Source organism: Aspergillus saccharolyticus (genome assembly GCF_003184585.1).
Source record: "Aspergillus saccharolyticus JOP 1030-1 unplaced genomic scaffold BP01scaffold_12, whole genome shotgun sequence".
Classification (NCBI taxonomy): domain Eukaryota; kingdom Fungi; phylum Ascomycota; class Eurotiomycetes; order Eurotiales; family Aspergillaceae; genus Aspergillus; species Aspergillus saccharolyticus.
In genome coordinates, this window is record NW_020290622.1 from 643,432 (window position 1) to 655,576 (window position 12,145).

Here is a 12,145-nt window from a genome sequence, read left to right on the forward strand (position 1 = left end):
CATCGGAGTGATGCTCCTATCCCGGTTCAACATAGCCATAGAACGCAGTACGGAGTCGCCCGTACTCTATTCAAGACACCCGGCAATGGCAACTCTACCATCTCCCGAAGAGAACTCGATTGCGGGCTACCTAGGGTACTGGCAAGCATCAAGCATAGTGGCGTGCGCATACTGAATCCATACCGCACTCGTATACACTATCATCTAAGATCCCTGCATCTCCATCAACACTCGAAACAGACTTGCCGCTTACTCATAACCCTCATTACGGAGGTGATAATCATCCGGAGACCTTGGGAGTGGCATCCCCTGCCCTTATTCGTTGGGGCGCGTGCGACTCCTCCGCCCTGCCAAGCAACCACTATCGATACACATAGCACGTACGTCTCGTGGGTGCAGTGGTACGTACACTATTCCCTGTGTAGTGTAGATCTGTTGGGAGGGGCAGTAAACCGAGGATATTCCACAAATCAGGCACGGGGAATTACAGGAATTATTCAGCGGTCCGACGGGCTGCGGGCTTGGCGGGCCGGGAATCCGCCCGGTTTGCCAGTTGCCAAGAGCGCTAGGGTGTCAAGACATCAACCCTGGGGGACCGGGGGTGCAGGCGATGGCGTAAGCTGGGTGGGGCTTGTTGGTTGGGAGCTGGTGGTTGGGTGTGTTTCAAACCCTATGGTTATGCTTATTTTGGTGTTTTTGCAGGGCTGGAGGTAGGGGGGAAGTGAGGTGCACTTGTGCGGAGGATTGGTTTTCGAGGTTAAGATGATATTGATGATTGTTGTTGATAGATTTGGTCTGCTGGGCATTATCAATGTTGGGTTGGAAGAACTTTGCTATTCATGTTTGCGTGCTCTGGTGCCTAGAGTCTACTGCTAACTTGTATAGAGCCCTCATTCATCCACCGGAAATTTCCAGATGGAGGTCAGGGTCCATCTATCTCAATCTACCCATCCAATCGATGAGACATGTGGCTGAGGCCCCCTACAACCCTCCTCGACCAATCTTCATCCCCCCAATCGTAAGCACCGCAGCTTTCAGGAACGGACCCTTCACCCCGTGAGAGGGTCAGGATTTGTGATGCCGTCGCCGCAGGAGGAGTGGATCCCGGCCGCGTCTTCAGCGCCCGATGATCCTACCCCGATGGATGACGGGTCTGGCCCTTCCTCTGCGATAGTTCCGAGATATTGGAGGCGAGAGGAAACAATCGCATGGAATTTCTGAGCTCCTCTAAGCACGGTTCAAGCGTGAGGATTGTCTTGGCGGAGGTCGCTCGCCGGTGGGTCGAATAGAACCTGGACTGCACCAACTGCCAATGTTGGGAGGAGATGGAGCGAGCTACAGGCTAGCTCGCTCTCACTGTGCGTGCGTAGGTGTGCTGGCTCCATGTCAAGCACTATCACATCATCGAAAGTTCCAGACAGGGAGGGCCCCAGTGGCTTGCGCCAGCTGCCAAGGGAAGAGGCACTCTCTGTGTTGTTCCGAGGTTGTGAAGCGGACGACAGAGGATATAAAAGCTTGGGATAATCCGCGGTGTGATGAAGAAGAAAAACAACACACTCCCTCTATCCTCCACGCTCTCCTCTTCAGAACTGCATCCTCGACAACATGGTTCGCGTCACCGCTACTGTGGTTGCCGGTCTAGCTGGTCTAGCCGGCATGGTGTGTGCTCACCCTGGCCATGATGTGCGCGCTGAAGCCGCTGAGCGAGCGGCTTTCTTGAAGCGTGCCCCCATGCACGCTCGCGGTTTGAGCCAGTGTGCCAGCAAGCTCAAGGCCCGGGGCCATGAGAGCAGCAACATCGCCCGTCGCCAGGCGACGTTGGACTCTCTGCGTCGTCGCAAGGGGCTGTCCACCCGTACGCATGATAGTCACCCGAGGCAAAAGTAAGGCAAGCATGCTGACAGTCATTGCAGGCGCTCCTCTGCTCAAGACCCGCGACCTGACCACCATCCTTAACACCTCCCACCTCTCCTCGCTGGACGTGAACGAGAACACCCAGGATTACGATACCCTGTTTGCCTCCAACGCCAGCTGCGTTCTCGGCCCGGATGTCACCCAGGGTCCTTATTGTTTGTCCCCTGTTTTCTCGACTGTGACGCTGTCAGACTAACCAGACACAGACGTGACCGGTGAATTGATCCGTAGCGACATCACCGACTCCCAGGAGGGCGTCCCGTTGTACCTAGACATCCAGCTGGTGGACAGCACCACCTGCGACCCCGTCCCGGATATCTACATTGACTTCTGGCACTGCAACGCGACGGTAAGCCCCCGTCCCTGGGCTCCACTCAACCGTCCAGACACTAACCGACGCAAACAGGGCGTCTACTCCGGCATCCAAGCCAGCGGCAACGGCAACTCCAACGATGCCGCCAACCTCGACGCGACCTTCCTGCGTGGTATCCAGCAAACCGACGACTCGGGCGTGGTGCAGTTCGAGACTATCTTCCCAGGCCACTACACCAGTCGTGCGACTCACATCCACGGTGCGTGCGGGCGCCCCCCCCAACCCCCCCCACCCGCCCCGGCCAAAAAAACCCTCCCAAGGCAAAACTAACGAGACCCTAGTCCTAAGCCACAACCCCAACGCCACCAGCACCAACAGCAACGACACCCTCACCGGCCTCGACAGCACCACCGCCAACCACGTCGGCCAGCTCTTCTTTGACCAGGACCTGATCTCCGAGGTCGAGGCCACCAGCCCCTACAGCACCAACACCCAGGAGCTGACCACCAACGCCAACGACTCGATCCTGTCCGAGGAGGCGGACACCATCGACCCGTTTGTCGAGTACGTGCTGCTCGGCGACTCGATCAGTGATGGCGTGTTCGGCTGGATCTCCTTGGCGATTGACTCCGATGAGTCGAGCAGTATTACTCCGGCCGCTTATTATACTGCTGATGGCGGGTTTGAGAATGAGTCTTCCGGTGGTGGTTCCGGTGGTGGTAGCGGTAGTTCTGGGAGTGGGAGTGCGCCGGGGGGGCAGAGTTCGGGGGGTCCCGGTGGTCAGTAGATTTAGGTTCTATGGATGAGTGAGTGAGTGAGTGGGGGGATGGATGTTGGATTCAGCGGTGTGGGGGTATGTGGGAATGTGTTTCTTGTTGCGGTCATTGGAGTGTTTATTCTGCTTGGAGGATATTGCGAGGCTAGCTGCTGGTTCGGGGGGTTGTCTTGTCGAGGTGCTTTCGCTTCTTCTTCTTCTTCTTCTTCTTCTTTTGCTTCTGATTGAAATACATATTCCTTTGATAAGAGGCCTGCCTACTGCGTAGAAATCCGTATGTTGCCGGGTGAGCGATGTCTCCGTCGCTCGTAGAGACTTCATCCGTTCATGCTTGGGAGGGTGGATGGGGACGGGAGAATACAGCCGTTTGGTCGGGGGACTGGACTGATCTGTGTCGTTGGGAACGCTGAGGGGGAAGCAACCCTCAATGCAACGTGGGGATGGTTTCTCTCCGGCATCCATCGTTGTAAGAGCTACTGGCAGGTAGAACCATGCATGGCAGAAGCTGAGAAAGGTTTCTCTTTCAAGCAGAAAGTGTGTTATTGATACTACAGGACCAGTGGATCACAACCATGAGCGTGGCCTGGTACTACCAGAGTAAGACCAATCGTTGAGCTTGAAGAGATTTAAATGAATTGGTTCCACGGCTATGCGCTCAGCTCAGACAGTCCCCATGCAATTAAACGAAAAAACCATATCCCTATGCAAATATCCGATCGTGTTCAAATGGTGTGCACAGCTCAAGGGCCCTGTCACAAGGAATATTCATTATTAGTGTTCGGTTACATTGACGGCAGCGATCGAGACGGCACATCAAAACTCACCAAGAATCTCAAGTGTCCATCCTCGTTGGCGATCTTGTCCGCCAGGAAGATGCCCTGACGTTCGCGGTAGCCACCGTTGGCCATGCGCAGCTGGGCGGTCAGCTTGGGGCCGCGGTCGGTGTGCTCGAGACGAATATCGTGGGCCGACTCGGTGAAGTTCTCGCCGCCCCAGATGAACCAGCCTGACCGGTGAGGATACCCTTCATTAGCGAGTAGTTCCCCTGGCAGGCTCAAAGGAAAGGAATTTACCGTCGGTGTTGCCGATGTGCACGTCGAGACAGATCTTGCGGTGGTGGATCGCGCCCTGACAGTCACGGGCGACACAGCAGAGCATGGTGCTATCATTTTCGAAGGCGAGGTGGATGTCCCGGCAGGAGTTGTGGAAAGACATGGTGGGTAGGATTGATGAGAGTGGACGAAGACTTGGTGAGGATGGGGAGAGTGTTTTGGGAAAAGGGGAGAGAGAGGAAGTGGGTGGAGGTGGGGTTGTTGTTTATATGTGTGCAGCTGGTAGCTCTTTCCTTCATCACCGCCCACTAAGCCCAGCCCCAGGTGGGACGTCGGCCAAGATGCGAAGTGGCATGGTTGCCTCATCAGTGGCTGTACGATGCCAATCAAGTGGGGCTAAGGGGTAGTCCATCGCCTCGCTTCCACCAGGCTGCATAGCAGAGCAGATGGGCAACTGCGGGGGAGAATAAGCTGCAGCACGACGTTACAGAGTCTATTGTCGTTCCACTTGATCATGACTGCTGCCGCCACTCACATTCACGGTACGTGGCTGTGAAGGTGGTAGTTGCTGCAGGTATAGCGTAAATGAGTCCGATGGGATCATCTTCTAGAAGGCCTTGCGATGATCACCGCCAGGACGATCGCGCGAGGATCGGCGGGAAATGAAGTGGAGACTTTTGAGTCATGGTTGTCTGTCATTGGTGTCAGGGGGCAGACTATTGCTCATTCATCGAGACCTTTGGCTCCATCCCGATCGCTTGGCAAGGGGTGATCTGGCGGCACCGCCACACCTAATTTTAGCACCATGGCTCTCTAGCCACATACGCCACAAGGGTCGCCTCATTGATCGCATCAAGTGCTATTATGCATACTCACCCTGTTAGCAACTCGCATGCATGTGAGAAAGCTTGCAATGATATCGACATTATATCACATCGACTGGCACTAGGATCTACTGCGGTCTGTCTTGAACATCGGAGCAATCCTCGACGGGTCGTAAGATTCGTCAAGGTGGTAGTATATCCGCCCGTCTCTAGCAGCAAGGCTACCGTAGGTTAATACACTGCGGAACGGTACCGCTGGAGATCCTCAGCATTGCTAATTCCATCAACTGCTTACATCTTCAGATGGCAACATTGTTGTTTACGGTCATTGCACCTTTTGAAGGGGACTGCTTACGAAGCCCGCAGCTTGTCAAATCATCACGCCATCAGATGCGGGGTAACGCCATCTGTCGTGATACCCTTGTATGCACCCACACGGGCATACATAAACCAGTACCAACCCCTCACCAACAGCACATGCCTTACCAGCACCTTCAACCATCACAGCTCCATCAGTATCCCGTCCAGAACGCATTATGGCCTCCCCCAAAGTAGCCATCGCCGGCGTACGTCCATGACACGTCCTCTAAATCAAACCGTGAAACTAACTCCAGCCACCAACCAGGCAAGCGGCAACCTCGGCCCCAGCATCGTCCAGGAGCTCCTGGCCGCCGGCCTGGAAGTCACCGCTCTCACCCGCCAGGACAGCAACAAGACCTTCGACGAGCGAGTCAAAGTCAGCGCCGTCGACTACGACTCGCCCGAATCGCTGCAGTCCGCACTGCAGGGCCAGGACGTGGTGGTGGACGCGCGCGCTATCGTCCCCAGCGAGTCCACCATCCGGTTGATCGACGCCGCCATCGCCGCCGGGGTCACGCGCTTCATCCCCTCGGAGTTCGGGACCGACACTCTCAACCCGCGCTCCGCCGAGCTCCCTGTTTTTGCCAACAAGGTGGCCTCCCGCCAGTACCTCGAGCAGGTGGCGCAGAGCTCGCCCCTTAGCTACAGTCTGCTGTTCACGGGGCCGTTCCTGGACTTTGGCCTCCGCACGGGGTTTCTGGTGAATCTCGCGGGGCCGGTGGCGGAGTTGTATGGTGGCGGGGATCGGAGGGTGAGTAGCACAACTTTGCAGGGGATCGGGAGGGCGGTGGTTGGAATTGTGAGGAATCTGGAGGCGACGAAGAATGCGGCGCTGTATATCAGTGAGGCGGATGTCACGCAGAAGCAGCTGATTGAGCTGTCGGGGAAGAAGTTGGAGACGAAGGTGGTTGCCACGGAGGAGCTGGAGCGGATTGGGCGGGCGGAGTTGAGCAAGCCGGAACCGAATCGGGGGATTGTGGCGGTCAACTTGATCCGTCGGGCACTGTTTGGGGAGGGGTTTGGGAGTTTATTTGAAGAGCAGAATCTCGCTAATGAGTTGCTGGGGCTGAAGAGGTTGACAGAGGAAGAGCTGCGGGAGTTGGTGGTGAAGTTCTCCACTACCGCGTGAAAGGTTCATTTGGTCTGAATAACAGAATGTATAGCATCAAAGTGACACCGACTCTTGCAGGGATCAGCATACATCATATCACAAGCTCTGTGTTGAGGTGATAATGTAGACCGGTGTGGTGCGAAGGTCCACTCCAGTGTTTGTTTGCCCTGGTCTTGAAAAGTTGTCGTAATCAAGTATGGGGGACTCATCCTCGTATGGACGGGTACAACACAGCATACAATGCAGATGATTGCTGAATTTTGAAACGTACGATGGGAGATTTGCAGTTGGCTTAAGACAAGCGAAAGGAACTGCCATAGCAGGTGTTATTGGGCTACCACGTATGTCTTCACGAAGTCCGAAGCATACCGAATGTGATTCATAGAGCAATAGACAAGACAAGGCCAGGAAATCAAATCAGCAATCTTTCTCCATCGCATATAACTGCTCGACCAAGGGTATAATTGACTCCCGCAACCCCCTGAACCGCACCCCCAGCACCTGCTGGATCTTCCTCGCGTCACAACCATAATGCGAATCGCGGATCCTCTTGCCGGGTGTACCGATCGCGATGCGTGATCTCGATTGTGGAACGAGTTCTCGCACAATATCCGCGATTTCCTGCGTGTCATACGCTCCTTGGGTGACCAGGAACCGCTGATGTGTTGCCAAACAGGGCGAATCCAGTGTCAAGGCGCGGAGGCACGCATCGGCGAGATCTTCAACGTCCACCCAAACTATGGGATGGATTGACCAAATTAGCCCTTCAGCAATTCGCAGCGGTAGTAGGAAGTCTCAAGCCTATGCACGTCATGAGCAACTCCTCGCATGAAATGACTCACCAGGCGCCTTCGTAGGAGGAATCTCCGTCCCCCCCTTCACCACTCCCCACACAATCCTGTTGCTCGCATTTAACTCGTCCAGAGACTCAATCGGGTGGATCATCCTCCCAAAGACCATGCCCGGACAGAGAGTGACAAGCTGGAAGTCCGCCGAATGGATGGCCACAAACTCCCAAGCGGCCTTTTCAGCCAGCACTTTCGAGGCTCGATATGCGACTGCCTACACACACACCCACCCAGACAGGAGTGCTTAGCATCAGACCAGATAACCCGCCCAGCCTCTGAACCCATGACGTGAAGAGAGGAAAGAAACATACCACATCCCTCGTATCCCTCCCCTCCTCAAACCCCAAGGGACTCCAATCCGCATCCGTATACACCTTCCCTGGTTGCGGCCCCTTCGCTGCGTCATACACGGCCGCAAACGAGGAGACAATCACCACCCGCCGCACTGTTTTGGTCTGATGCGCCGCCTCGCAGAGGACTGTTGTGCCCTGGACCGCGGGCCGGAGGAGCTTCTCCTCGAACTGGCCGGGTTGCGCCTCGTAGGTGAATGCCGAGGCGAGATGGAGGACTGCCTCACAGCCGGCCATGATAGCGGGGGTGAAGTGGGTGGGGTTGGTCAGGTCGGGCACGATCACAATCTCCAGGTTGTGGTCGAGCTGGTGCTGCGGAAGGCCTGCTGCTTGGAGGGCGGCGCGCGTGGCGGTCGCCTTTTGGGGAGTGCGGACGGTTCCGCGCACGGTGTGGCCGGCGTGCACGAGGGCGAAGATGCAGTGGGCGGCGATGAAGCCGTTGGCGCCGGTGAGGAGGATGAGCATCGTTTCTTGGTCGAGGTCTATCGTCTAAAGCAGTTTATTGCTGGATGTTTATTTTGAGCTCTGAGAGTTGGATGTGAGGGCTACTTGATATACCGTATACTAGTAGTTTCTTCTTAGTCTTGTCAAGCCTTGACGATAACCCGGGTTGCGGAGGTGATGTGGAGCCGTCGCATAGATAGATCTCAGCCTCGCCACCCTCCCTCCGCTGTGGTGGTTTACGACGTGCGGTTCGACTGCAAGTGTAAGATCTTCGACTAAGTCAATACACGTAACGAAAGTCCAACTCTCCCCCATCTTCCTCCTGCCGTCGCTCCCTCCCGCTGCCTGCCGCTCGACCCATTCGGTTGGCCCGGGCGTTCCGTCGCCCATATACCACTCGCAGCGAGGTAGAAATCAGAATGGCCCCTGCGTTCACAGCTACGATGGTAATCTTGGCGGGAAGATATCTGGAAGAGCAATGAGTTATGGACCGTCCAAGCGGGTAGGGAACACGAGCAGAATCAGAAGAGAAAACCCACCCCGGCGCATTGCGCGACTGGAACGTCTGTGGTCCAATGATGTTAGCGATGCTGAATGCGGCCGAGATCAGTGTACTTCCGGCGACCTGTTTATACTGCCTCAGCATATGATGACGCTGAGTGAGACATGAATCATGCTCACCTTCCTTGTGTGTCCTTTGTAGTTTGCGCCCGTCCATGCAAAGATCAACGCCAGCGGGGCCACCGTCTATTCCAGTCAGGATCCCAATGCAGCAGCTATATTCAGCTTGGACAGACACACCGTGTTCACGAGATAAATCCCCACCAGGCAGCCAGGCTGATTGGATGCGGGCAAGAACGACATCAGGCAGGCTCCCAGCAAGGTGGGCAGCAGCAGCAAATTGATCGCCACCCAGCGGGGAACCCCCTTGACAATCGCCATGGCCGAGCCGATGGTCGCAAGGATACTGACCGCTCCGCACGGCATGTTCAGCAGCGCGCTCTCCTTGGTTCCATAGCCGAACCCCTTGATCAGAATCGCCGAAAAGGTCGTGATGACGCCGCTGGGGATCGTGATCAGGATGGTCAGCAGGACCAACAGCCACGTCTGAAGGTCCATGGCTACCTCCAGTACAGACGTTCGGTAGCCCTCTTCCCTCGCAGCTCGTCCGACGTGATCTTGCTGCAGCCGCTGCTCAATACGCTCCTTGTCGAACTCGCGAAGAAATGGGGCTTTGCGTGGAGTGGGAGGAAGAACGACGACGACTAAGAGTGACACGAGGATGTTCACTGCTCCGATCACGATGAACATGATCCGCCAGCCGTGGAAGGAGTGGGGTGAGGTCGGAGCATATTGCTGGACTAGAAACGAGATCAAGCCTCCGACGATCTGGCCGGTGCCCAGGCCACAGTACCAGAGGCCGTAGCGAGGGACGGATTCGGCGCGAGTATACCACATGCTGGTATAGATCGTCAGGGCAGGGGCTGCATGCGATTAGCTGGCACACACTCAGGATAGGAGAAGAGACGGAAGAGAGGTGCAAACCAATGACAGCCTCCAGGGCGCCTAAGATGATGCGCAGGGAGATCATGCCCGCGAAGTTCTTTGCAGCCGCAGAGCAGCAGAGGAGAATCCCCCAACAGAAGATATTGGCCCCGAGGACTTTGGTAACAGGGTATCGTTGCAGTAGAATCCCTGCTTTGGTTAGCATTGCAACTGATCCAACCTTCTTTCCTTCCTCTGTTATCTTTCTCTCTTTTGTCATACCCTGAGGAATCTCAGCCACCGCATAAGCGATGAAGAAGGCGGTGGCCAGCCACGAAAAGTCATTGCCTTTCATCCCCAGATCCTCTTGCATTCCCATCACATTGGCATACTAACGAATGTGCCGTTAGCATTGCACTCGACCCTTAATTAGCAATGTCACTTACATTCAATGCCACCTTATCCAGAAACTGCAAAAAGTAAGACAAGAACATGATAGGCAAGATGCGCCAGTCCACCCGCCGCATCAACGCGGAATCATCCTGAAGCTGCCCAAGCCCGTAGTCGACGGCGGCCAACTTTTCCTTTTCCGCTTTCGTCTCGTTCGTGTCGCTCATGCTGAGTGGTTTGGGCGGCAGGATAGCCGATTCATCTGATGGGATGATGATGCGAGCTTTTAAAAGCAGGGATGCGATGTGCAGCGTATTGATCTACTGTATGTCGCAGTGATTCGGGGGCGGCGATAAGACGGGAGGGGAGTGTATAGTACCTTAGTCCTAGTAACTAAGGTAACTTATGCAGCCGTCGCTTAGATACGATACGATCCGACGACCGCAGTTCCACCCCGTCGGCTGCTTGCGATAGAACTCAGGGCTGATCCTGTGGCGCATCATATATTGAAGGATGTTTTTAAGGATGAAAGGGAGTCCCCTCTCCTTGTCTTCACTTTTTGAATTATCATCATCATTGAAGAACACATCATACTAGTATGCCTGCACGCACAGACTCCCCTCTGGACATTGCCATCATCGGCGCCGGACTCGGTGGCCTCAGCGCGGCCGTCGCTCTGCGGCGTCAAGGCCATCGGATCACCGTGTACGAACGGTATGACTTCGCCGGCGAAGTTGGGGCGTCGCTGAGCGCCGCATCGAATGGGTCGCGCTTCCTGGAGGAATGGGGGGTGGACGTGCCAGCGGCGAAACCGGTGCGTTCCGGCGAAGCCAACAAATCGTGCCATGCCACAAAACTCACAACTCGCAGGTTATTCTGAAGAAGCTGATTATGCACGACTGGGAGACCGGCGAGGTCAAGCATGAGTATGGTCTGGGTGACTACAAGGCCAAATTTGGAACGGTGAGGATTCGACGGTCGCTCGCTGTGCCCTTGGTGATTTCCAAAGTACTTAACTAATTTACTATCTCCAGGAGTACAACAACTTCCACCGCATCGACATCCACCAACAACTCCTCAAATCCGCATTCGAAGGGCCCGGCGCTGGCCTCCCTTGCACCCTCAAAGTCAACCACCGGGCTGTCTCTCTCGACGCAGAGGCCGGGACCATCACCTTCGACAACGGGGAATCGACCACCGCGGACCTGATAATCGCCGCCGATGGCATCCGTGTACGCCCCCTCCCAGTGTTTCATAGGCTTGATCTTCCACCCTCTCAGAAACACCAAGACGATCAATTCTGACGGAAAAATCCTGCAGTCCCAATCCCGCCCCCAGATCGGCATAACCCCGACCTTCACCCCCTCCACCTCCTGCTGCTACCGCTGCATCATCCACGCCGACAAGCTCCGCAGCCTAGGACTGGAAGACTTCATCTCCAATGAAGCGATCGAGTACTGGGGCGGTTTCGGGATCGACAAGATCGTGCTCTCCCCGTGCAGCAACGGCGAGGTGGTGAGCTGCTACTGCTTCTACCCGGCCGAGTACAACGACCTGCGCGAGGACGGGTGGAATATTGAAGCATCACCGGCGCAGCTCCTCGCAACCTTCCCGCGGCTGGATGCGCGGATGAGGTTGTTGATGCGCCATGCGGAGGATATTAAGATGTGGCGGTGTAGGTGGCTTTTTTTCCCCCAGCTGCTCAGCTCCCCTGCAGCCCCAGCAAAGCTTTCATAGAAAGCGCGGGGGTTTGCTATTGCTATGTGGACTTGGGAGAAGGGTATTATGGGGGCTGTGCTAACTGCTAAAAGTGTATAAACACGAACCCTACCCCTATTGGACCCGCGGGAAAGTCTGCCTCCTGGGTGACGCCGCCCACCCGATGATGCCTGACCAGTCGCAGGGCTCGTGCATGGCGTTTGAGGATGCGGGGGCGCTGGGACTGATCTTCCACCGCGCCTTTGCGGAGGAGTATAGCGTGGCAGAGGGGTTGAGGTTGTATGAGCGACTCCGGAAGCCCCGGGCGACGCGCGTGCAGGAGGCGAGTTTCCGCGCGAGAGAGGATTTGAATGAGCGGATTGGGTGGAGTAGTGGGAGGAGCAGTTCCGGGGCTGTGGAGCGGAATGGGAAGTTGACGATTGAAGAGGTTTGTGGGTATAATATGCGGGAGGATCTTGCTCGCTTGAGACAATAGGTGTAAGGGGTCAGGGCTTTGTATGGATTGGATTGGATTTGTTCCTTGTAGTTTGGAAGGAGACACCCTGTGTAGTGAGTTACGC

At 55.7% G+C, this 12,145-nt stretch overlaps 6 protein-coding genes across 6 annotated transcripts; 3 read left to right on the forward strand and 3 right to left on the reverse strand.

The window, feature by feature from the left end:
• Positions 1-1,605: 1,605 nt before the first annotated feature.
• Positions 1,606-3,014, forward strand: BP01DRAFT_294900 (intradiol ring-cleavage dioxygenase; the record flags this gene model as incomplete). The annotated part of the gene is made up of 5 exons (XM_025571792.1): positions 1,606-1,855; positions 1,914-2,069; positions 2,121-2,263; positions 2,321-2,486; positions 2,569-3,014. The coding sequence occupies 5 exons, from the start codon at positions 1,606-1,608 to the stop codon at positions 3,012-3,014; spliced, it is 1,161 nt and encodes a 386-aa protein (XP_025432030.1).
• Positions 3,015-3,742: 728 nt separating this feature from the next.
• On the reverse strand, positions 3,743-4,217 carry BP01DRAFT_365308 (CVNH domain-containing protein; the record flags this gene model as incomplete). The annotated part of the gene is made up of 3 exons (XM_025576358.1): positions 3,743-3,751; positions 3,827-4,026; positions 4,076-4,217. 3 exons carry the CDS (start codon positions 4,215-4,217, stop codon positions 3,743-3,745), a joined length of 351 nt encoding a protein of 116 aa, XP_025432031.1.
• Positions 4,218-4,956: 739 nt separating this feature from the next.
• On the forward strand, positions 4,957-6,712 carry BP01DRAFT_356228 (aromatic alcohol reductase). Its single transcript, XM_025574894.1, has 2 exons — positions 4,957-5,444; positions 5,504-6,712. The coding sequence occupies exons 1-2, from the start codon at positions 5,415-5,417 to the stop codon at positions 6,365-6,367; spliced, it is 894 nt and encodes a 297-aa protein (XP_025432032.1). The 5' UTR covers positions 4,957-5,414; the 3' UTR covers positions 6,368-6,712.
• BP01DRAFT_398032 (SDR family oxidoreductase) lies at positions 6,279-8,012 on the reverse strand (the record flags this gene model as incomplete). The annotated part of the gene is made up of 3 exons (XM_025578530.1): positions 6,279-7,086; positions 7,192-7,411; positions 7,509-8,012. 3 exons carry the CDS (start codon positions 8,010-8,012, stop codon positions 6,767-6,769), a joined length of 1,044 nt encoding a protein of 347 aa, XP_025432033.1. The 3' UTR covers positions 6,279-6,766.
• Positions 8,013-8,229: 217 nt separating this feature from the next.
• Positions 8,230-10,093, reverse strand: BP01DRAFT_391384 (putative MFS transporter; the record flags this gene model as incomplete). Its single annotated transcript, XM_025578079.1, has 7 exons — positions 8,230-8,458; positions 8,531-8,616; positions 8,673-8,738; positions 8,793-9,475; positions 9,537-9,686; positions 9,759-9,867; positions 9,923-10,093. The coding sequence occupies 7 exons, from the start codon at positions 10,091-10,093 to the stop codon at positions 8,272-8,274; spliced, it is 1,452 nt and encodes a 483-aa protein (XP_025432034.1). The 3' UTR covers positions 8,230-8,271.
• A 371-nt stretch (positions 10,094-10,464) lies between these two features.
• BP01DRAFT_398048 (salicylate hydroxylase) lies at positions 10,465-12,060 on the forward strand (the record flags this gene model as incomplete). Its single annotated transcript, XM_025578531.1, has 5 exons — positions 10,465-10,680; positions 10,737-10,829; positions 10,901-11,113; positions 11,187-11,541; positions 11,678-12,060. The coding sequence occupies 5 exons, from the start codon at positions 10,465-10,467 to the stop codon at positions 12,058-12,060; spliced, it is 1,260 nt and encodes a 419-aa protein (XP_025432035.1).
• Between the last annotated feature and the right edge of the window lie 85 nt (positions 12,061-12,145).